This window comes from Rhinolophus ferrumequinum, chromosome 9 (assembly GCF_004115265.2).
Source record: "Rhinolophus ferrumequinum isolate MPI-CBG mRhiFer1 chromosome 9, mRhiFer1_v1.p, whole genome shotgun sequence".
NCBI lineage: Eukaryota > Metazoa > Chordata > Mammalia > Chiroptera > Rhinolophidae > Rhinolophus > Rhinolophus ferrumequinum.
The window spans coordinates 607687-629618 of NC_046292.1; the positions used below are offsets into that span (position 1 = coordinate 607687).

General features: G+C 56.2%; 3 protein-coding genes across 7 annotated transcripts in view; 1 reads left to right on the top strand and 2 right to left on the bottom strand.

The window, feature by feature from the left end:
• Window positions 1-6402, bottom strand: part of SSU72 (SSU72 homolog, RNA polymerase II CTD phosphatase) — a 21482-nt gene extending 15080 nt beyond the window's left edge. Inside the window, exon 1 of the mRNA XM_033113453.1 lies at window positions 6185-6402. Coding sequence (XP_032969344.1) covers window positions 6185-6264 — 80 coding nt within the window. The 5' untranslated portion in view covers window positions 6265-6402. The remainder of the gene's footprint in view (window positions 1-6184) is intronic.
• Window positions 6341-21508, top strand: LOC117026609 (serine/arginine repetitive matrix protein 3-like). 5 transcript variants are annotated; one of them, XM_033113458.1, is made up of 3 exons: window positions 6341-6663; window positions 7165-7297; window positions 20616-21508. In XM_033113458.1, the coding sequence occupies exons 1-3, from the start codon at window positions 6360-6362 to the stop codon at window positions 20647-20649; spliced, it is 471 nt and encodes a 156-aa protein (XP_032969349.1). In that variant the 5' UTR covers window positions 6341-6359; the 3' UTR covers window positions 20650-21508. The 5 variants fall into 5 exon arrangements, with proteins under 5 accessions (XP_032969349.1, XP_032969346.1, XP_032969347.1 ...); XM_033113455.1 differs by lacking the exon at window positions 20616-21508 and adding an exon at window positions 7416-13667; XM_033113456.1 differs by lacking the exon at window positions 20616-21508 and adding an exon at window positions 7573-13667.
• Window positions 13803-15818, bottom strand: FNDC10 (fibronectin type III domain containing 10). Its single transcript, XM_033113452.1, has 2 exons — window positions 14433-15818; window positions 13803-14091 (listed from the first exon to the last, which is right to left on the bottom strand). Exon 1 carries the CDS (start codon window positions 15816-15818, stop codon window positions 15144-15146), a length of 675 nt encoding a protein of 224 aa, XP_032969343.1. The 3' UTR covers window positions 13803-14091; window positions 14433-15143.
• Window positions 21509-21932: the final 424 nt, after the last annotated feature.

The window sequence follows — 21932 nt, forward strand, 5'->3', positions numbered from 1 at the left end:
GCAGGAGGCCACGGCACATCTTGTCACTGCTGTGTCCCAGCACCTACAGCAGTGCCGGCATGCAGCACATACACTGCAAAGAGCTGCTGAGTGGCGAGCGGAGTTTTACGAGGAGGCGACACCTCACCCACATGGGGCTGCTGGAGGCACTGCAAGCGAAAGCCTGTCACCCCACCAGACCCCTCACTTCCTGAAGGCCACCGCCCGGGACACTGCGTCTGTCACAGGCCCACCTGCAGGATGTTCTGGCAGCCAAGCTGCAGCCACAGAGGACGACACGGACCCTGTCCCTCCACACAGCAGCACCTGCCACTGGAGAGGGGTGAGGGGCAGCGCAGGTGGGAGGGGCGCCCCGGCAAGGACCAGTGCGCACGGCGAGAGGGTACAAAGCGGCTCCCCTCTGGTTCAGGTTAACACCCAACCCGCGTCCTCTGTCCTTAGCAGGCCCCCAGCCCCGAGATGAACATGGCCCAACAGCAGAGAGGAATGGCTCACAAAGCAAGGTTCAGACACCCCACCCTGCCCCCACGAAGACAGAGACATTTCCGCTGCCTGATCGCAATTAGAGACCCCGACAGAAAGGGAGGCAGGAAGCACGGACGTCGACAACCGTGGCCATGACCGGGGGCGCCGGCCGCCACAGGGCCTGCACTGGTGTGGCACACCTCGCCGCCTCCCCCAAATCTGCGCTCACTCCTCACTGACTCGGGTAACATATCAGGAGCAGGATTTTCAGCTGAAGCACCAACAAGCCTGACAAACATTACTGTGACCCAAAGTGGGGGGTGGAGGGTGGAGGACATCACAAAGCAAGCAAAACATGCAGCACAGCACAGGGAGAGGCAGTGATGGAGAAGGCCAGGCGGTGCGAGTGGGGTGATGGGGCGGGGACCTGGATGGGACTGAGGGTTCTGGTGGGGGGCCAGCAGGCCTGCCACCTACGAGCTGCCCACAGGGCTCCCAGGGCTGCAGCCTGGGCCTGACCTGCCTGCATGACGGCACCTGGCCAGGCCCATCAACTTGACTCATGTCATGTCACCTGGGGTTCGAGGTTTCACTGGGTGTCCAAATGGAACGTTCCCCATTTAGTCTGCCCATATCCCCAAAAGGAAGTCATCCCAAAACTAACTTCGCCCAACCTTCCAGCTGGCTGGCCCATGACAAGGCTTCTCTAAGACGGTCACTTGCTAAGTGTCCATGAGGCCAGGTGGGATCTGACTCGGGGGGGCTCCTACTAGGAACGGGCTCTGCCTCTGCTCCCCACCCTGCCCAACTTTCTGAAATGTTCACCAAGTGTGTTTAAAAATAAAATGAAATGCAGTTTGTTCTCCCCCCCCCAAACACGTTCACAGGTGGCAAAAAGGCTGATTAGCAACAGAAGCGCTGTCTTCTAAGCGGGTGCAGCTGACATAACGGCCCATCTTGTGTGGTGCCAACAGTGCAGTGTGACAATTTGTTTCTTACGTAAGAGAACCGAATGCTATAAAAATACTGACAGCCAAAAGGCTTTGTCTTAAGGGCCAACTATTCTGTACGTTAAACCAACCTCCCAGACAAGTATTTACCACACGTCTCCATGAGTATCAAAAATCTATCATGAAGAACCTATCAAAGAAACTGTCCAATTTGGGGAAACAGAATTGTTTCCACTGTCATCCAATGACTAAGGGTAAAACAATCGTATACAAACGAACACCCCAAAATGGTCATTTCTGTTTTCTACGGTGCAATTATTAAGGTAACTTCCAACACTGTTTTGGCTCAGCCTGAAATCCTAGATGGGTGCCCGCTGCAGACAGCACGGCCTGTGAGGACAGGATGTACTCAGCATCCTTTCACGTCACCGGGAAAGACACTGCTCGTCGGCCCCACAGTGAGACGCGACGACCTCTTGTGCACGGGACACACCTGCCCATGAGGACCTCAGCTAAACACCTGTCTGCAATTCCACCGTGGCCAAGAAACTTCTGAAATGTTAGCATTCCATGAAGTGTATGTTCTCACTGGCAAAACGCAGCCCCAAACACACCTCAACACGTTGTGTAGGATTTATTTTATTCCTATCCTCCCAGGTCAAGAGTAAAAGCAAGCGGCTTCTAAACACGAGCCTGCGACAAACGCACCGGTCAGTGTCCTGCTGAGGTGCCCTCGCCTGGGCCCGTGGTTCCTCGACCCTTGCTGCTCAAGCCACCTTGCTCTGTCGGGTAGGCCCTCAGGACGTGGGGCTTCAGACAGCCTAGCAGCACGACCACCACCACCATGCTTCCTGCCAGTGCCTCTCGCCGTGGTCCTAAGGGTCCTCAGCACAGAGGGATGCGACCCCCCAGCTGGGAGCCTGCGCTGCGCCCGCCCTTGTCCTGTGGAAGGTTGGACAGGAGGATGCTGGCGCAGGATGTGTTTCAGCTGTTGGCGCTGTTACCATGCTTGGTCTTTGTCTCAATGTTCACAAACAGAAATCTCCCCTCCAACCACCCCTAGCTCCGCCTTCCAAAGACAAAAGCATGCAGCCCCTTAAGACCCTTGAAGGCAAACGCACCCCCCTTGGAGTCCTCAAGACCCTCTGCCACTCTTAGGATCTGAGTTAAGATCCTTTCACCCTCCCACGTTTCCAGTTCTTTCTTCAAGTGTTCCCAGAACCGAAACAGCAGACACAGTCACAGGACAGCAGGACCCAGCTAACCCTCCCTGAAGAACTTCTGGAAATACGTGCAGACCAGAGAGAGGTCTAGCTCCATGACAGGCTGCACTCATGGCTGGTGCATGCAGCCATGTGACCGCTCAACCCAGGCAGCCCTGAGATGTGGTCCCAGCACCTCAGTCCCAGTGTGGCTTGGAGCCCACAAGCTCTAGTCATGACTGAGAGCGCCAGCCCAATCGGACAAACTACACCCTGGCTCCGTCTTCGGCCCGTGTTTTTCCCCAGCCAAGCCTCGGTTCTGTTACTCATCTATCAGTGACCAGAGCCCGTTGTGTCCAAATCCCTGCTGTCACTCACAAGCAGGGGCTTCTGGCTCTGAGAACAGTCTCCTCACCAGTGCAAGTGTGGCCGCCCTCAAAGTTGTCAGGATGGCCTCAGGTGAGTACCTGGTATGGAGAGCTCAAGGGATGGACTCGAACCTGTTTCTTCCCCATTTGCTCCCCAAATCATATTTTTCTGCCCAGGGCGTTAGGACTGAAAACAGACTGAGAATTCAGCCCAGCAATTTACAGAAGCATGTCTTTAAAATTTGTTTCAAATTGCTGCAATTAAAGACATAGCTTCCAAAACCTCAACACGCCCCTTAACATCTAGAAGACATTTCAGAACCAAAAATAAGCCAACTGGACCCAAAAGGAAATGTTGGTTCACGGAGTACAAAGAACTCACAACAGCTTCCTACACCCCTGAACCTGAAAGGCCCCCAGCACTGGCATTTGAAACAATTTATTCTCAAAAGATCAAAACTGATCACCCCAGGGTGACTAGCTAACATGACAACTAGCTCCAGAAAGTGCCAACATGTATCACCACTTGTATTCGACTTGTCAGAAAAACGTGAGCTGGTTTTAAATGAGGCAAAAACAAAATAGGGTTTCAGTGATAAACTGCCTACTGTACACGTTCAATTATCTGCATTCCTTTGGCGATTTCATTTCAGAAGTTTTCTGATGCATGGTTTTTGTATTTGTAACCACACTGCACACATAAAAGTTTTCCTGCTTTTATCAGTTATCATACCGTTTTTCTACGCCTTCCACAAACATCACCCATCTTTAAGGCCTAAGTCTTTAAGTCTTTCATAACCTCTCCTAGTTGTAATAGAAACCATCATATACGTTTCTTAAAGATACTTTTCAAGCCTACAAAATATCCAAATAGATGAGGCCACAATAATTTTTCAAAAGTGAAAATGACATGAAAAGCTGTTCAACCTCAATAGCAATTTTAAAAATAAAAGGAAGATCCTTTTTTTTTTTTTTTAACCTTGGAAGCATGGAAAGATGAAAATAATACCCAAACTATGAGGAAATGGGAATTCTGCATATAGGTATTTTCTGGAAGGCAAAAATGTATGAAAATGTAAAACCTGCCTACCTTTCACTCAGCAATTTCATCTTTAGAAATTTATGCCAAGGAAATACCCAGAAAAGTGTGCAAAGGTATTTCTATGGCACAAGGACACAGAAGGCTGAAAAAGGAAGCCCAAGTGTCGAGGAATCGCTTACCAAATCCATAGCTGCACAGGGTCCCTGCGATTCTGTGCCGGCTTCACAACCTGCACCATCACACAGTATGAACAGATGGATTCAAATTCCACACACCCCAGTGAGAGCAGAAATGAGCACTGAAACCAAACTCTGTTCACACATTACGTGTCGAGATTACAGAACGTGACTTTGATCTGTCAGTGTGGGTATGCGCTAGGATCTTTATCTTCTTCGACTTCCACATATTTTCTACAGTGAGAATTCTTTGCAACACGCAAACACTACTTTTTAACAAAGGAAAACACCCCCACAATAGGCATTTTAGAAATGAAAGATTCACGTCTAAAATCACTTCACATTTACGTTATCAGTAACATACGCCCTCCTTCTGAGCCTGCCCTTTTTATGAGTAAGTTTGAAAGACAGTAAACCAGGTCAGCGCACACAGGAGTTCCTACTCAGTGGTTATTCCGAGGGGCTCTTCTGTACTCCCTTTTCTACAGGAGACCCAATGCTGTGCTGGCTGCAGCCACTTTGAGCTTGTCACCTGCACTGATTGGCTCAGGAAATCAGACACACATGGCAGCACTGACTTCCTTTGTTGCAGGTAATTCAAGTTTTCCTTTCCTAAGATTTCATTCCAGATTTGTTACGCGGACACAGGAGAAGGGCTTAAACAAAGGATCACCGTCCAGAACCAGCAGAATGGAGCAGTCTGCAGACGGTTGTTCTATCTGAAGATATTAATGTTCCTTGTGTAATTTTCCAGTAGTGTGAATCTTGCATTCTTTTGCTTAAATTTACCAAACTTTTAATGACTGCACTCATAAACGCAGTTTTGGGATCTGACCCAGCACGATGTAATTCTAGTTGTAAAACAACTTTCAAGTTTAAACATTTTTAGTTTAAAAACAACCTTCACGTCGATTTCTTAGGGTCAAAGCACACTACACTCTACCAAAAAATGACCTGAACCAAATACTGTGGACAGTGGGTAGATGTTGGGAAAAGTTAAACTCCTAATAAGCAGATCGTGGACACCTGACACTTCCAACATCAATAAAAAACTAGAGTGGGGGGAATTCTAACTTTCCCAAGTTACTCGGGAGAGTCAAAGCTGGACTGATGAGACAAGTGAGCCACTGTGTCCCTTCATGTCCGCGTAGGAAACACAGTTTCAACTTTGTTTGCTGTCCAAAGGGACGTGTATATGGCGAATTTCACATTTTAGGAAGTGGTTTTGAACGAAACAACTGTATCCAGCGGGAGTAAACTTTTATTGAAGACAACACCATGGTCACAAAAGAGCAGTACTGACTAGAAACTGGAAACTCCAAACCGAACTCAAGTGCAGCCCAGAAACTGACTGGAGGCTCTGGGGGGTGGGGTGAGGGCTGTTTTGTACGAAACTTGAAAACGTGGATAGGAGCAAATATGGAAATTCATGCAGTTAACAAAAGAGGCCGTTTCTGGGGTTTTTTCGTTCTGTCCTGCAAGTTTTCCGGCAGACGTGATGACTGACAACACGCCCTGGAGACAGTCGTCACTCACTGCCGTCTCCTAGCCCCTAACCTCGGTCGTATTTATGGCCTCCCTGAAGACCGTTTTACGGAAGGACCCCTTCTGTCAGATGCGCAGACACGCGTGCAAAGTGGACGCAGTGGCGGCAGTCTTTCGAGTTTACCGGGAGCTTTGGGGCTTTGGAGACCTGGGAACATTTAGGCTCAGAACCGGAGTTTCCCCGCGAGACTAAGCACACGTGAGGGCCGACCGAGCCTGGTCGACTCCTCGCTGCGCTCGCCCCGGGAGCCCACAAGGCCGGACGGGAGGCAGCCCCGTGCCATCCTCCCAGCCGCCGGCGTCCGACTGCGGGGCGGGGGTCCGGGAACCGCGGCCGCCGCGGCCCCGCACAGGCCGGGGAGGGCGGGGGCCGGAGGGACGGCCGCTCGGCCGGCGTCCGACGGGGAGCGCTGGGCCAGGGCCGAGCCCGCACTACCTGAGGATGTTGTGCGCCTCCATGCTCCGGTTCTGGTTGCTCGAGCACACCACCGCCACCCGCAGCGGCGACGACGGCATAGCGGCCGCACCGTCCACACTCTCCAGCTTCGAGACTCCCTCCCCGCCGCGGCGCTTCCGCACAACCAAGATGGCGGCCGCGGCGCCCGGAAGTCATGACGCGAACGCGGCGGCGCCGGCGACGTCGGCGTCGGGACGCGCAGGGCCGGCGTGTGCGCGGCGTCCCGACGGTGTCCCCGTGCGGGCCCCGAGCGCCCGGCCGCGGGCGGAGGGAGGCTCACTCGCCCCACGGGCGCCGGCGGCGAGCGCGCCGCTGCTCCGGGCGTGCGCGGCCGAGGCTGGCGCCGGCGTCTGACGTCACGACGCCCCAGGGCGATCGCCGAGAGCGACGCTACGGCTCGGCGCCCGGGTGTCACAAACGTCCCGCCGTGGTCGCCGGGAGTGACGCCGCGCCGCCAGGTAGGCGCTGGAGACGGCAGGTCGCGCGCTCCTTAGTCCCGGTGGGGCCCGGGCTTCTCGCTCCGGCCGCGACCCGCTTTGCACTCACGCTCGGCCGGTCCGAGAGCCCCGCGCACAGACGTCCGCGCATCGCTCGCCTGTGAAAACCCTGCCAAGTTTAACGTTTAAACGAAGTTATGAACGTCTTTGGAGAGGGTGAGGGAGGAAGCGTAAGGGGGGTCAGGGGTCAACGCAATGACAGAGCCCTGAACCTGGGCAGGAGTGGGGGCGGCCTGTGGGGGGAGCCCTACGGGAAGAACTCGGGGGCCGTCGTCGCGCTGGCGGCCCCTCCCCTGAACTTCCTCCTCCGGTCTCTGAACTACGTCGTCTTGGTCCGGGCAGAACCTTCACCGCGTCGGCCGGCCGGTCGGCCGTGGCTGCTCGTGCGGGACTTTGCTTCTTCCCTGTCCCCGAATAAATCCTTTCTGCGGACGGTACACCTTGTCGGTTTTTTGTTTGTAGTCGGCGCGGTGGGGCTCGTCGGGGATCCAGAGAAGACCCCCAGGGCTCCAGGGCCAGAGGGCAAACAGGTGTGGCGCCCGCAGAGCCACCTGCGATGGCTGTTTTTCTCCCCGGCTGGCTCGGGAGTTAACGGGTAAGTTTTCTCCTGGACCCGAGCTTAATGCTGGTGTTCTGACGCTCTCCAGGCTTTATTCGGGATCTGTTCAGAGTTTTCAGGGTTGTTTTTTGCCCCCTATTTTTTCTGTTAAAAGGCCTCGTTTGCCTGTGAAATCTTTTTTGGAAGCTGTCCTTGGACATTGGCCCGAGCCCTTGTAGCAGCTGACTTGGTTCTTTGGGAACCCGAAATTTGTGCTAGACGTCAGTCTGATTTGTCTGGAACCAGACTGTCCCATTGCAACTGTCATTCAGCCATTTGCCAGGTGTGGAGGGGACACTGCTCCAAGACTGACCTCTGCCTGACCGTCGAGCTGGACCCCACCCAGAGGGGAGAGGATTTGCTTCTCTGGAGACTGATAGTAATCAGAGTTTGTTCTGCCACAAACCAGTATCCCTCCCCTGCCACCTGCTCTGTCCTGGGTCCCGGAATGTTCCGTTGTCCCGACCTGATCAAGTATGTTAAAGCCATTATCTGCACCTGGGAGTAGTCACGTACGGGCACACGTGACTGTCTTGTGTTGCCCTCTGTAATCCTCTGGTGCCTGCCCAGGATGTGCCCCGTGTGTAACTTTCCCTTGATAAAACTTCCCGTTACCAGACTGGACTGGCAGACTCTTCCTGGGGTCTACCCCTGCCCTCCGCGTATGGAGGTAGGTTTTCAGTCTTGGGGCTTCCCCTCGGTCTGTGCACACTAACACCAGGCTGTTTCCGGAGCAGGCTGTCCCTCCCAGAGCTGGCAGTCAGCTGTCGGCGACCCTTCCTTGACCAAGCTGTCCTAGAGGAGACTGGCTGGTACTGAGCCTTGAGCTGTTTTAGGGCATCTGGGCCTGTAGCTCTAGAGAAAAGCCTCTGAAAATGGGTCTCAGGTACTTGAATATTTTCAGGGTGTCCCTTCTCCAGGGACTCTGGCCACGGTCCTTCCTCGTGCATCTTTAGCTAAATGGACTGATGTGACCAAAAGTGATTTAGACTGTCGGTGGCCTTTATGGGGAACCTCTGAGATCCCCAAACTTACTTTCCTTAAAACCACATTGGGCTAATTAAAACAAAACAAAACAAAAACAAAAAACAAAAAACCACATTGGACAATCACAGCTCTGAAATTGCCAAACTTAAACAGAACACCTGTTTTGAATGATATTTTGAGGCTTCCACACATTACCAGGGACCTGAAGTTGCCTCTTTGCAAAACAAAGTTTTAGGATTAACTGAGGCTAACGAACTTTTAAAGGAGACAAATGGCCACAGAAGCCTCATGCTCCTTTCCACTGGTGCTGGCTCGACGCCCTTCCCCCAGGGCGCGTGCACACACACACACACACACACACTCACTCACACACTCACTCCCTGGCCTCAGGCCCCCCTCCCCAGCCGGCTGACTTCCACTCCAGCTTCTGGCCCCTCTGAGCCTTCTCTCACACCCTCCTCTGAACCTATCAGTACCTTTCCCTTTAGAGTTATGTCCTCAGGACATCCTATTAGACCCCAAGTTTCATGTGTCCCCTGGATTAAAGCTGAAGTGTGAGCCACAGTCAGACGATTCCAGAGGTGACTGAGGAGTGGGACACAGTTACTCAGACCTACATGCCTGGCTTTTCTGCTTTACGTCAGCCAGTTCTTACACTGATGGATGAAGGCGAGCTCCGACCTGGAGGAGACTGGCCTGATGGGAACATCCTGAAAGGGACTTAGTGAAAACAAACCTGATTTTTGGCAAGATGCTAGAAAACCGGCGGGAGGTCTCCACGGAGCAATTATAGTTGCCTTTCCAAAGGCTGTTGATTACTACACAATTCAGACTTGCTCACAAAAATGTGATGCATCTGCCCATAACTATCACAGTGAGCTTCAGACTGTCTTTAAGGAAAGTTCTGGTCTTCCCTCAGATGCTGACCCTGCTCAGCTGGCCTTTACCTCTGTGTTTACTAAAGGCTGAACTGAGCCCTTTCCCGTCTAGTTCAAAGGCCCAGGATGGAATGGAACTCCACTCCAAATTTGGTTAATTCGGCCAGTAAGCCTGGTCGTACCATAGGTGAGCCACCTGGAAGACCGCTAAGAGTTTAAGCTACAGATGTGTGTGTCCTCACTGTTCTGCCCTGTGCACTTAAGCTATCTCCCTAGCCGCCCACACTCATCCAGTCAACTCAGGGAGACCCCTAGGCTTTGCCTGAGTCCCCGCACCCCCGCTCCACATCCTGAACACCAGGCAGCAAGCTTGAGCAGTCGTAGCCACGTACTGGAAACGGATGGATTGTTTGTGCAGACTGGGTTGGGAGAATTGGTTCAGTGTAAGGACATAAAAGCTGGAACCCTACCTGATACCATATACAAAGATGACTTCTAGATAGATCAGACATACAAATATCAAAGGTAAATTCAAAACGCCAATAAAAAGATGTAGGGAAGTATTTTTGTATTCTTTGGGTGTGTAGGGATCACTTAACACCAAAACGATGCAACAAACAGAAAAAGTAATAGGTCTGATGTCATCAAAACCAAGGGTTTCTTTTCAACAAAGGACACTGTTGACGATGGTAACAGCAGCAGAGAAAACATTTGCAGCAACTGAGACGTCAGAGGCACGTGTCCAGAGCTGTGCTGTTCCACGCGGCACCTCACACACCTGTGGTTACTGATGTTAAAATGTGGAATGTTTCTCAGTCACCCCAGCCCCGTTTCAAGTCCTCAGAACCCACAATGACTAATGTCCACTGGATGGCATTGTGTTCACCCAAAGACTACAGACGTCCTGCCCCCCCTCCCAGCACCAGTGAAGGTGACCCTATTTGGATAAAGGGTCTCCGCAGAGGTGATCAAATGAAGATGAGATTGTAATGAGATAGAGTGGGCCCAGAACCAGTGAGTGGTGTCTTCACAAGAGAAAGGACATTCGGACACAGAGACACAGAGGAGACAGAGGACAAGGCCATGTGACAGGCCTCTTTGGAGACTGGACTGAGGGGTCCACACGGCAGGAACCCAAAGATGGCGGCAGCACCGGAAGCTGGAGAGAGTGTGAAACACTTTCCCGCGGAGCCTCCAGAAGGAACTGCCCCGCCGATCGATAGCACAATCCTGTTGTTTTAAGCCCCCTGCTTTGTGGTAAGTGGTGACCGCGGCCCGAGGAAACTAACACAGCATCGATACAGGACATTTCCATAATTCCAGACAGTCCTGCTGGTCTAGACTATCTGTGGAAGTCTTGAAAATGAAGAGGAAAAAGTCATAGCCTTGGGAAAATGTAGTAAGAGTAGGAATAAGCTGTGTGCACAGGGGAAACGAAAATGGCTGATAAGCCTAAGCCTAGTAAGTGATGTGCACCCTCTCTGTAGCCAGAAGAAAGCAAATTCAGATAAACCCGGGTTTCTGCTAAACTGCCAATGGATGGGTGAGCTAGAGAACTGAATGATACACAGTCTTCACGAGAAATCAGGGAAGAAAACCCGTGGGCACAGCTGGCGGGAGCACTAACTGCTCTCATTAAGAACAAGCGGACACTAGAGGAGAAGCTGATTCCCTCACCAAGACAAATACCACACGGTCCCTGAGGAGGAGGATGAGGGTCTCCATGGAAACACTGTGACAATACTGCAGCCACAGTGCTCTTCCCGGGGTGAGGACAAGTGCGTGTGGTGGGGGGACCCACTGGGAATCCTGTGCAAGGGACAGAAACAAGGAACATGGCAACACGGATAAACCTCAAAGGCATGGTGTCCCGTGAAGACAAACACCAGAAGGTGAACAGCACAACTGTGAGGTCAATGGGAAAACCAGACGGACGCAGGGGGGCTCCGGGCAGGGTGGGGATGGAACGGGCGCGGGGAGAAGTGCTGGCACTGGGACACTCAGGTGGCAGTGGGGGCGCAGGTCCCAGACACCGAGGCCTTGGAGCAATGCTGCGCACAGCAGAGCCCGGAGTTAGGGGACTCCCGAGAGCCCAGGACTGGTCTGCATTGTGACCCAGAACAGACTAGGGATCGAACCCCTCGGATTCAGTGTCAGAAAAAAAGGGAATTAGAAATCGTAACATCCCTACAGATAAAGAAGGCACGCCAGAAAGACACGCCCAGAAAGCAGACAAGACCCTTGAACCGGTATTTCATCACAAGCTAAATGGAGCTAGAAAAATGGTAAAAGTGACGAAAGAATAACGTGCATCAGAAATGGGAGAAATTTTTACTGAGATGATTGGAAAACAATGAGAATTTTTAAAAGACTGCTGACACGACTTAGAACAGATTTCTGAAGGAGGAAAACCTGGGGGTGAGGACGATGTGGGTGTGTCTTGCACACCCCACCTTCAGAAAGTGGGGCCTGACCCCCTCCCTGGAATGGGGCCACCACTCCCCGTCTGCCAATGCTGAGGGCGCACACCCAGTCCCAGAGAGGTGGTAAGGCCGGGGCGGCTCTGGGTGCCAGCATTCCCTCTACACTCAGGCTGAAGTCCAGACCAGGGTCCCCAGCAGTTCCCCAGCTGTCCCTGAAGACCAAACCAACAGCCCGGACCCCCAATCTTCAGAGCACCAGAAAAACGCCAGCCCCACCCCAGCCGCATTGAGAAATGTTCCATTTGCCCTGGGTTCTGCCCAGGGCTGCCCTTCGTGTCCCCACACCCCTCCCACTCCCAGCTTAGCAGCCCCTGGGAGTGTGAGGTCTCCTTTGAGACCTGAATGGCCCCCCAGTGGGCCCAGAGCCCTGCCCAAGCAGCTGTGGGGTCTGGGGAGGGGCAGGCTGGTTTGTATCCTGCACCCTGGGATCACTGCTGGGGCCCAGAGGTGGTCACATGGGGGCACTTGGCCCGGGTCACAGTGACTATGGGGCATGCTGCTGGTGAGGGGGGATATGTGCTGTGGGTCAGGTTTGGGGAGAGCAGGAGTCCAGAGCTCCGTTTTGCACATAGAAGCCTTTGTAGTGGGTATTTCAAGGAGGGCCCCCCGTCTAGAGCTCAAGCAAGGCCAGGCTGGGGATGAGGTCCTGGGATACTGGGCTGGGGGGTACTTCACGCTGTGACATGGGCCGTAGGTTTATTGACCTACCTGCTGATCTCAGGTAAGCCTCACAGCAGGCCGGTGCATTAGGTCCTGTTAACGTCTGACAGAGGAGACGGGCCAGGATGACAGCCCAGGCACCTTCCGTGTCTCGGAACCAGAGCAGTTACCTCTAGTCTGCGTCACAAAATGGCTAAGTTCAGTGTCTTCAGCCCTCCACCCCTAACGAGGCCTCTGCACCCTTCCAGGACACAGGGACGTCCTTGAGGTGTTAGAGGGGAGCGGCAGGTCACCACAGCGCAGTCCCAAGTGGGCGTGGCCACCAGAAGAGCAGAGGCCTCCATCAGGGAGGGAGAAGGGGGCAGGGAGGCTGGACAGGTGCAGTCCCTACCGGGAGGGGCTGGGGGCGTTGTCTGTGTGTCCCCTGTGCCCTGGAAGGATGGTGGGGTCGTGCAAGAGGAGCAGTTCGTCAGGGAGACGAGCTCAGAAGCAGAAGTGCTGGGCAGCGGGTGTAGGCTGCCCCCCAAGGAGCCCCCACACAGCCCTGAACAGGCTTCTCTAAAGGCTGTGGGTCAGTGCTGACCAGCCTCTCTCTCTGTGGGCTGACAGGACAGGCCTGTGCCTCTGGCCCATAACGGGCTCCCAAGTCAGGTGGCAGGAGGCCAGGCCTCGGGAACCCTCAAGCTGGCCCCAGCTCTGGAACCCAACTGTGCCCTGCAGCTAGAAGGCAGACGCAGGGGGACTCAGACGGGGGCTGCCAGGGGCTCCCACTTGCATCCTGTGGAAGACACCTGAGTGCCCTTCACACGTGGCCTGGGGTGGCAACAAGGCGCAGGGCCCCAGGCAGACGGCATCCCATCTGGCTGCTGGAAGGAGAACCCCTCCCACTCTGGCCCCAGCTGTCCAGACGCATGGCAGCACCCCTCCCCCTCCCTGCAGAGGATGAGTCACTCCAGAGCCTGCCCCCACCTTCTGTTTTTGCTGTCAGGGTCACCCCAGGCTCCAGGATCTCAAGGACAGCTTGGGTGGGGGAAGGCCCATAGGGAGGGTGGGTGGTGATCTAGTGCCAGACACACACAGGAGCCCTACTGTTACCCTGTTCCCCCAACCCCAGCTCTAGCACTGCACGGAGCAGCCTAATTTCTGCTTGTCACGGCTCAAGTGGTTCACCGGTGAGACTGCTATTTCTAACTGCAGCAGGTGACATCCTCCCCTCACCCACACCCCCACACAGCAAGCCCAGAAGATGCTTTCCCAAGGTCTGAGGATGGGCAGCCCAGTACCAGGACACCTCGCCTCTCTCTGCCAGAGACTGCAAGGGCAGGGTTCCTGTGCACCCACGGGGGCTGGCCCCACCTGACCGCACAAACGGTGCAGGCTGACGCTCACTGGAGGACGCTGAAGGAGCTGGAGAGGAAGGGACCCACCCTGCGCCCTCCCCCGGTGGTACCCTTCCCTCCCACCTCCCAAATAAGCACACAGACGGTGGTTGTAGTCTAAGAACGATGGACATTGAGACACTGGCACCAGGCTCACGCCTGACCAGCGTCACACCAGGGCGCGCAGAGCAGACAGAGGTGGGGAGCGGACACTGCGGGGATACCAGCAAGGGCCTGGGGTTGCTGGGATGAGGGTGGGAGGGGTTAGCCACAGTGACTCCAGATAGCTGGGTCCAGGGTGGTCAGTCAGGAGCTCAGGGGAGCCGGCAGGCCGCACCCCTCTCGGCGCTGGGCATCACCAGGCGGTCAGCGCAGGAAGCAACCTTGGCCAGGGGTGCTTAGGTCTGCCCGGGGAGAGACAAGGCCAGGCTCAGTCCACACTGGGTGGCTGGGCAGCATCACTGGCATGTCCTGGCTCCTGGCCCCCTGCACAGGGAGGGAGGAGGGGTGCTGTCCTTCATGCTGTGGTTGAGGCTTGGAATGGAGACCACAGTGGAAGGTCCACCTGGGCAAGGCTGGCATCTATGCTGCCCTCTGGACCCAACACTGTCCTTTCAGACCAGGCTCCCTCTTCCCAGCCCCCTGCCCCCACTCGACGTGGAAAGCCCTCAACAGAGACAGCACACCCAAAGTAAGGGGGGGCCTGGAGAACCGCCAGCTTCCCCCAAGGTCAGAGGACACTCACCCCTGGGGCAGCTGGACACCAGGCCCTGCCTGTACTACAATACGGCTCCCAACTTGTCAGACACCCACGTAGAGACACACCACAGGTCGCTGCTTACTGTAGCTCCTGCAAAGCTTGAGGGGGGTTCCAGGGGGGCTCTGGCCAGTCTCAGGGCCACGAACCCCCTTGGACAGTACGGGACGGGTTGTTGGCACCTGCAGTGGGCCCGATCTACTAAGGCACGAAGCTAACCTAAGCCCACTGGGACCGGTGGGGAGAGGACAAGCTCCAAGGGGGCCTCGAGCTAGCAAAGCGCACAGTGACCAAGCAATGACGACAGCCTGCCTGGGCTTCCAGCTTGGTACAGGCTGGAGGTGCAGGGTGATGACCCCGGGGTGCCGATGGCTGTTGCTAGAAGGGGCTCTATGTCCTGGCGGCCTCTATAAAGGCTTCTGGAGAGCAGGAAGAGCCCTGGATTCGGCTGGCACCCCTGCCCAGGTCCAAAGGCCAGTCCTGAGCTGGATTCTGGGAGGTGGAGGCCCAGCTTGAAAGGTAGTGCGATGACTCCAAGACCCTGACGCCAGCCGCCAGTACCCTGTCCATCTCCAGCGGGCCCTGCGTGAAGATCCTAAGGAAGGAGCAGGAGCGAGGAGGGGAGAGCGGGCGGAGGGGCCTGGGGCCTCCCACACACCTGTCCGCAGACACAGGCCCGGTGACCGGCCGCCTCCAGCTTCAGGGCTGCCTGCGCAGGCCCGGACGCCCGAAGGCCGGGTGCATGAGGTTCTCGGTGATGTAGGCCACCAGCAGGCAGATGACCACGAGCATGACGCAGATGGAGCCGCCTACCGCCGTCATGGCCACCACGATTTCCCGCATGCCGGCAGGCTCAGCGGCGAACTCCACGCACTCGGTGGGCCCGGAGGACTCCGGAGCGGCGGGATCGGCGCGCAGCGGCAGCGGCTGCAGGCACAGGCGGTAGCGCACGCCGTCGTGCACGTCGGGCAGCAGGTAGTCGCGGCAGGAGGCGCCCAGCAGCACGCGCTCGCACGGGAAGCGCGTGTAGGCGCCGCGCCACGAGCAGTTGAGCGCGAAGGCGCGCACGCGGCGCGCCTCGGCCGGCGGCAGGCGCCACTGCAGCAGCACGCTGCGGTTGCGCAGGACGCTGGCGCGCAGCAGGTGGCCGGCCGAGGCGTGCACCGCGCAGCCGGGCGCCTGGCAGCGGAAGCCGCGCGCGGGGCTGCGGAAGCACAGGCGCCCGCCGCCCGCCTCGGGGCCCTCGGGCAGCACCTTGTAGGGACACCAGGGCGCGTCGGCTGCCGGCTCCCAGCCCGGCGGCGTCGGGGCAGCCGCGGCGCAGGGCGGCGGCGCGCAGGCGGCCAGCAGCAGCAGCAGCGGCGGGGCGCGCATCCTGCGGCTGGGCCGGGCGTGGCGGGGCGCGGGCTCGCGGGCGCACGGGCGCGGGCGGAGGGTCACGCGGGCCGCGCCGCGGCTCCCCGCGCTCGCCCGGCGCGCCGCGCCCTCCGCCGCCGCCGGCTCCGACTCGCCTCCGCGCCCGGTGCGCGCTCCGACCCGGCGCGGTGGCGGCGGGGGCGGGGCCTCTCCACGGCCCGCCCAATTAACCCTTGCGGGGCCGCGGCCTGCAGGTCCCTGGAGGGAGGGTCTCAGGGGAGAGAAGGCGGGGCGATGGAGACGCGACCCCGGTCCCTGGCCGCGCGGCTGGGGCGGGCACCGTGCAGGTTCACCTGCCCCCTCTGTTTCTCGCCTTGTGAGCGTACTTCGGATCCTGGCCCCGCCAGGATTTCCGAGGCTTTCCGGTGGGCTGTGGTCCGGGTCGTGGCCCCCAGGGCAACTCCGCGACTGCCCCAAGCCAAGCCAGTCGGGGACGCCGTGCCTCTGAATGGGGAGGGTAGGCAGCGGCTTGGAGCGCGCTGGACCACGGGTCAGGCTGCCCCATCCCAAACTCGCGGTGGGGACCTAAAGTAAGGGTCCCACCCGCCCTGAATGGGAGGGGGCGAGGACCGAAACTTCCCTTCTCCCTCAGGGCTTCTGCCCCTTTAGAATTGGACAGCGCCGACGTGGGAGGAGGCTTCCTTTGGTGAAAACTTTTTCACTCTTCATACAAAAGAGGCAGCCACAGGGAGGATTGAGCCACCCTCTGCTCAATCCCTGGGGTAGCCCTCTCCATGGACCGGGCAGGGGGTCAGGGCTGGACCAAGGGAACAGCCCCCCACAAGCCCACCTGCTGCGCCACCCAGGGAGGGACACACACTTTCTCCCAGTCTTCAGGACTGGCCCCAAGACCCCAGCCCTTCAATGCCATCCCTGCCTAGACCTCCGAGCACTCAGGACACTCCTCCAGGCCTACCTGACCTGACGACATGAAGCAGGACACTCTCCCGTTAAGGGACCACACTGGGGCTGGAGGGGGCGGAATAGCAGCTGTGAGCTTGCAGGTGTTGTGCTCACTTGGGAGAGGGAGAGGAGGGGCTAGGTGGGCTGCAGTGCTCCCTGAGTTCTTGGTCCCCAGCCTCTGGACAGCCATGTCCCAGCACACGCCTGCCCCCAGAGCCAGCTTCACTAATTCCTGATCAGTGCCGATCTGAAAGCCTCTACTGGAGCCTGAAGCTCAACGTCAGATCCCCACCCAGGCCCAGCACACCTCATTACCTGGCCTGGAAGGCCCTGACCCCAACACCAGGTCTCTGCAGCTTGTTGGGACCCTGAGCTAGGTCTCCAGGCCTCTGCATCTACCCTGGAGGTGAAGGTTTGAAGAGGGGTCCTGCTTGGCCCTGCCCCTGGCTTCTCCCTTCCGCCAGGCAGAGAGGGCCCTGGGCTCAGCCCGTGTCCCGGCTTCATGGGGGACTCAGGAGGACGCCAGGGAAACAGAAAGGGATGGTGATCTGGGGACCCCCATGTCCCCACCCCAAGCCCCCCCCCCCGAGTGTAGGCCAGCTTGCTCACATGGGTTCTAGTGGCAGCCTGAGGGACAGGGATGGGGTTGGGCAGAACGGGGGCAGTTGACAGTCCATGGAGGGGACCCGTGCTCTCCAGTGGCCCACGCCTTCAGTGCCATGGCACCTGTGGCCTGAGATCAGCTGTGTGACACATCCACCAACCCAGGCCAGAGAGAAGAGAGGACCCGTTCAGGGCTTTGTGCATCCAGCCATTGGAAAGCCAGTTCGATCCAGCCTGACACCTCCCCAGGAAGTCTGGTGTGGCCGTGCGGAGCCTGTTCTGGTGCTGGGGGCTCAGCTATGCTCAGCTCTTCCTGGTGAGGGTGCCTCCTGGTGGGTTGGAAGGGCCAGCGTGGAGCTGAGGGCTCTGCTGCTCCCTCCCTGGGTATTACCTCTGTCCAGGGAATCTTGCCTACCTTGGATGGGGGGGAATGCTGTGTCCCAAACGTCCCTGTGTGGGATCCCCTGGGATCAAGATGGGGGAGGGCAGATGTGAGAAACCCCACTTCCCAACTGAAGGTTCTGGGTCCATGAAGCAAAGGAACTGTCCCCAGAGACCATGAGGGACCCCCACCCTTCATCCCATGTCGGTACCCATGCACACCTCTGCAGCTGCCCCTGCCAACGGCCATGGGGATTCCGTCTCTAGTCCTACAGAGTCCCAGGGCTTGGCTGTTTGGAGGCACAGGAGCCCCAGCTGCCTCTAGCCACAGCCTGCGAGGAAGGATTCTGCCAGGTCTCCTGGCCCCACAGACAGTCCAGCGATGCTGGGTCCACCAGACCTGAGAGCCTCTGCTGCCCCGAAGTATGAGGGCTGATGGGTCTGCGGGAGCACGTGGAGCTGCTGTCATTTCTGCGCCAGTAAGGGCAGGTGGTGATCGTCACACGCAGGTACCCGCTGTATCTTTATTTAATGTTTTCTCTAAGTCTATTCACTTTTTCACTTAAAGAATGTGTTTTAAAAGGAGACTTTGTATCATGACCATAAATAGAAGCTGCCAGAAAACTCAGTATCAGACTGTCTTGACTTCTCCAGCTTGGAGGCACCAGACTGATTAAAAAGACTGTCCCTGGAAGCGTCCATGGTCTTTGTCCTCTCTGCACCCCGACTACTGCCTGTGTCTTTGCTACAGCCATCCAGGCCTGTCCCAGAGCCTGCAGGCCACTGCCACCCACAGAACCCCTATAGTCCCCGCTCCTACCCAGGCTGTCCCCACCATCAGGTTGTCCCCACCTTTGTTTTCTCATCTACAGAGCAAGGACAGACAGGTCCCGGCCCAGGGTCCCCGTGGCCTGCACGGCTCTGAGTGTGGGTTTGGGCAGCTTCTCTGGGTTCCAGTGGCTCTGTCAGACCTGGGCAGGTGGGAGCACAGTGCTTTGTGGGCCTTTAGGAAAGGAGCCCATGCTCCAAGGGTCCCAGGTCACACAGGAACGTGAGCCTGGCTTGGGACTCCTCCCCCTTCTCTCCCTAGTGTAGACAAGCCAAGAGCTGACAGTTCAAGGGGATAGCAGTTGGGTACAGAGGGCCATTTGATCACCAGCTGGGTGAACAGACTGATTGCACCCAGTGCAGAGGGGGAACTGAGGCTCAGAGGATCCGTGAGCTGAGACATGAAGCCAGGTCCCACTCAGGGGGCTTCTGTTGACCCAACACCCTGTGGAGGGAACCAGGAAGTGGAGGGACCTGCAGAGCTCGCCGGTGGGTCCCTCCTGTGTCTCCCAACCTTCCCACCCTCCTCCCAGGACTGGTTAGGACAGACCTCAGCAAGAGGCTTTTTCCTAAAATGCCTTCAGCTGAGCAGAAAGAATGTGGAGAGCAGAGAGTAGAATTCGCCTGTGTCATTTCCAGGGATCAGTGTGAAGGCACGTGTGCAAGGTCACCCACCACCAAGTTCCATCTGCCTCTTTTCTGCTCTTGTACAAAGATTCCTATGGTCCTGGTGGTGGCCAGGGACATTGGGAGGGAAAACAAGGGCTGGGCCTTGCTGGGCAGCCTGGCGTCAGGGCATCAGCCAGTGGCTGTGCTGGCCCTGTCCACCTGACCCCAACCCACCTCATCTCCGGCCAGTTTACTGACTTAAATCTACTCAGATTCCCTGGGAAGTTTTCTGTTTGTCTAATGTTCAGATGTATTGGCATGAAAATGTGCACTGCCCTCATTCCTGCTGCATTTGTGATTGTATCGTCTTTCATTCCTAATGAGGAAAAAAAGCTTCACACGTGCCATGTGCCATTCTTGTTAGGAAAAATTCTACTCCACCCTTCCCTCATCCTTGGCAAGTCTGAGCTCTGTGGGCCAGTCTTTCTAGAAGGTCAGCAGGTGAGTTCCCGCGTCTGGGCCTATAGGGACACTGGAGGGGTGGGGAGGGTACGATTTCATCCGTCCCTGCATCCTCAGAAAGTCCGGAACATTCAGTGTCTGTCCCACCTGTCGGCATGGAGAAACCGTGGCCTCAGAGAGTGGAACCCGTCACCTCCAACTCAGCATTGCGATTGGGTGTGTTATGGGACACATCTTGCCCTGGTAAATGCCATCCAAACTGACACCTTGCCTTTCTGAAGGGCACCTGTGTGAGTTCTTCGTGAAACCAGAAGAAAGCTCTGGAATTTCCTTCTTCCTTCATGCAAAAAGTTATGCTGTATCTGTGGTTTTAGAGTAGGAAGTCTGTTTCCATTCACGCTGATGCGGTCTATCTTTTTTTGAACGCATTGTTGTTAGCCTTACGCCCCCAGCGACACTTGCAGGTCAGCCCCGGGGACACTCGTCTGCTCTGTTCATGCGGGTCCCCAGGTCCTCTGCGGAGCCACAGTGCGCATGGCCATGCCCAGGCACATGTATGATCAGTGGGAACAAGCAGAATCCATTCACGTGTCACTTAGTTATTTAAAATGTCAGCCCGGGTGCAGGGAGAAGTGGGAAAGGATACAGAATTCCGCCAGGATGTCCTGGGCCTCACCCCCCTGACCTACCGCTGACCGCGCAGCAGCCCGGGCCGTCCTCCTCCTTCCTCCCCTCCTCTTCCTGTCAGCCGCCCGGCCAGGTTTCACTGCATTTTGGGTTGCTCTTTGCCTCTGTAGCATTCTCTCTGCTCAGTCATGCATTTGAAATGACGCTTTCTATATTTTATACAGACTTTCCACTGTTTCTTTGACAAGGTCTTTCAAGTGATCGAATCACCTCGTTGCTGAAAATGGCACTGTGCTCTCTGAATCGTTGGTTTATTTCATCACCTGATTTTTTTTTTTTTAGCAGGGGCAAAATCTGGCTGACAAGCACGACGTGAGAAAAATGTGTTAGGTGACCGGCTCTCGCCTCCTCGGTACCCCCCCGCCTCACCCCATCGTCAGCAACGTGTTTTCTGCCACAGGCAGTTATGGGCATCAGCAGATAAGGGTGTATGGTCTCTCCGCGTTTACAGTCAGAGCATCCTAGATGCTCTCCCCTCTCGCCTTTTCTCCTTAATGATATGCCTTAGAAACGCACGTGAAAGTTAGGTGGCAGCACCCGTAGATGGACGTGCTTTGTTTTTCGTGTTTTGATATCACACACATTGCTGCAAACACTGTCCTCCAACACACTTTCTACACGTGCGCAGAAGTGCCCTGTCCCGGGTCACTGGATTCCGCAGCCTGGCGTTCAGGTTGCGTCCGGCAGGGGGCGCGCGGCGCTCGGCTGCGGACAGACGGCGACCGCCACCTGCCGGACGCGCGGGGTACTGCTGCGGGCGGCCGCGACTCCCGGGCCAGCACCCCACAGGGTTCTGGGGCCAGTTCCCCTTCGGTCCTCTCCCGTTTCAGAAATGTCCTGGGGGTTCTTGCCTTAAAAAAAATACATGAACTTACACGTTTTTAATCTTTTTTTCCCTGTCCTTTTTGTGCCCTTGGCTCATTTTCTGTTTTTTTTACCCACTTGTGTTTCCTCAGCCTTTTGTCTGTAAGTTGCAAATACGTAGTTCTCACAGTTTCTGGACTTTGGCTTTGCCCGTCATGGTTCTGCCAGGCAAACACGCTTTACTTTGTACGGTAACATGTGTCGTCCTTCTTCAGGCCTGGATTTGGGGTCGTGCTTAGGAAGTCTTTGCCGTCATGAGGCTTTCATGGTTTTATTTATTCTGTGTCTAATTTGGATCAATTTGGGGTGTCTTGCTGTGTAAGGCACAAGTTTGAGGCTCAACTTCATGTATTAAATGGCCCCCTTGCCCCAAGGATTTGTGACACTGCCAGGACCCCACATAAACTCCATACGGTGTCTCTGGGTTCTGCTCTGTTCCATACCATCTTAATTATTAATTCTTGGGTCTGAATACGCGTTACCGTCTGGTTGGCGAGTACCCCTCATTACTTTCACTTTTCAGGTCCCAGAGACACGTTTCCGGGAAAGGTGTGTGAGACTCAGGCCTGAACAGAAGTCTGGCTGGGAGTCTGAACTCTCGCCTCCCCTGGGGCAGTGTGGTCCTGTGTCCAAGGCCCTGGACACTTTGTTCTCTTCCACACCTGACCCCGGTCACATCCCTCCTTCAGCCCCCCTTCTCAGTGTCCTTACCTGTGACACGGGACTGACAATACC

Coding starts and splice junctions, on each gene's coding strand:
- LOC117026609 (XM_033113454.1), top strand. CDS start 6,360: ATGACGCGAACGCGGCGGCGCCGGCGACGTCGGCGTCGGGACGCGCAG. Junction 6,664..7,164: donor GAGTGACGCCGCGCCGCCAG/GTAGGCGCTGGA, acceptor TTTTGTTTGTAG/TCGGCGCGGTGGGGCTCGTC. Junction 7,298..9,838: donor GCTGGCTCGGGAGTTAACGG/GTAAGTTTTCTC, acceptor TTTTCAACAAAG/GACACTGTTGACGATGGTAA.
- FNDC10 (XM_033113452.1), bottom strand. CDS start 15,818: ATGCGCGCCCCGCCGCTGCTGCTGCTGCTGGCCGCCTGCGCGCCGCCG.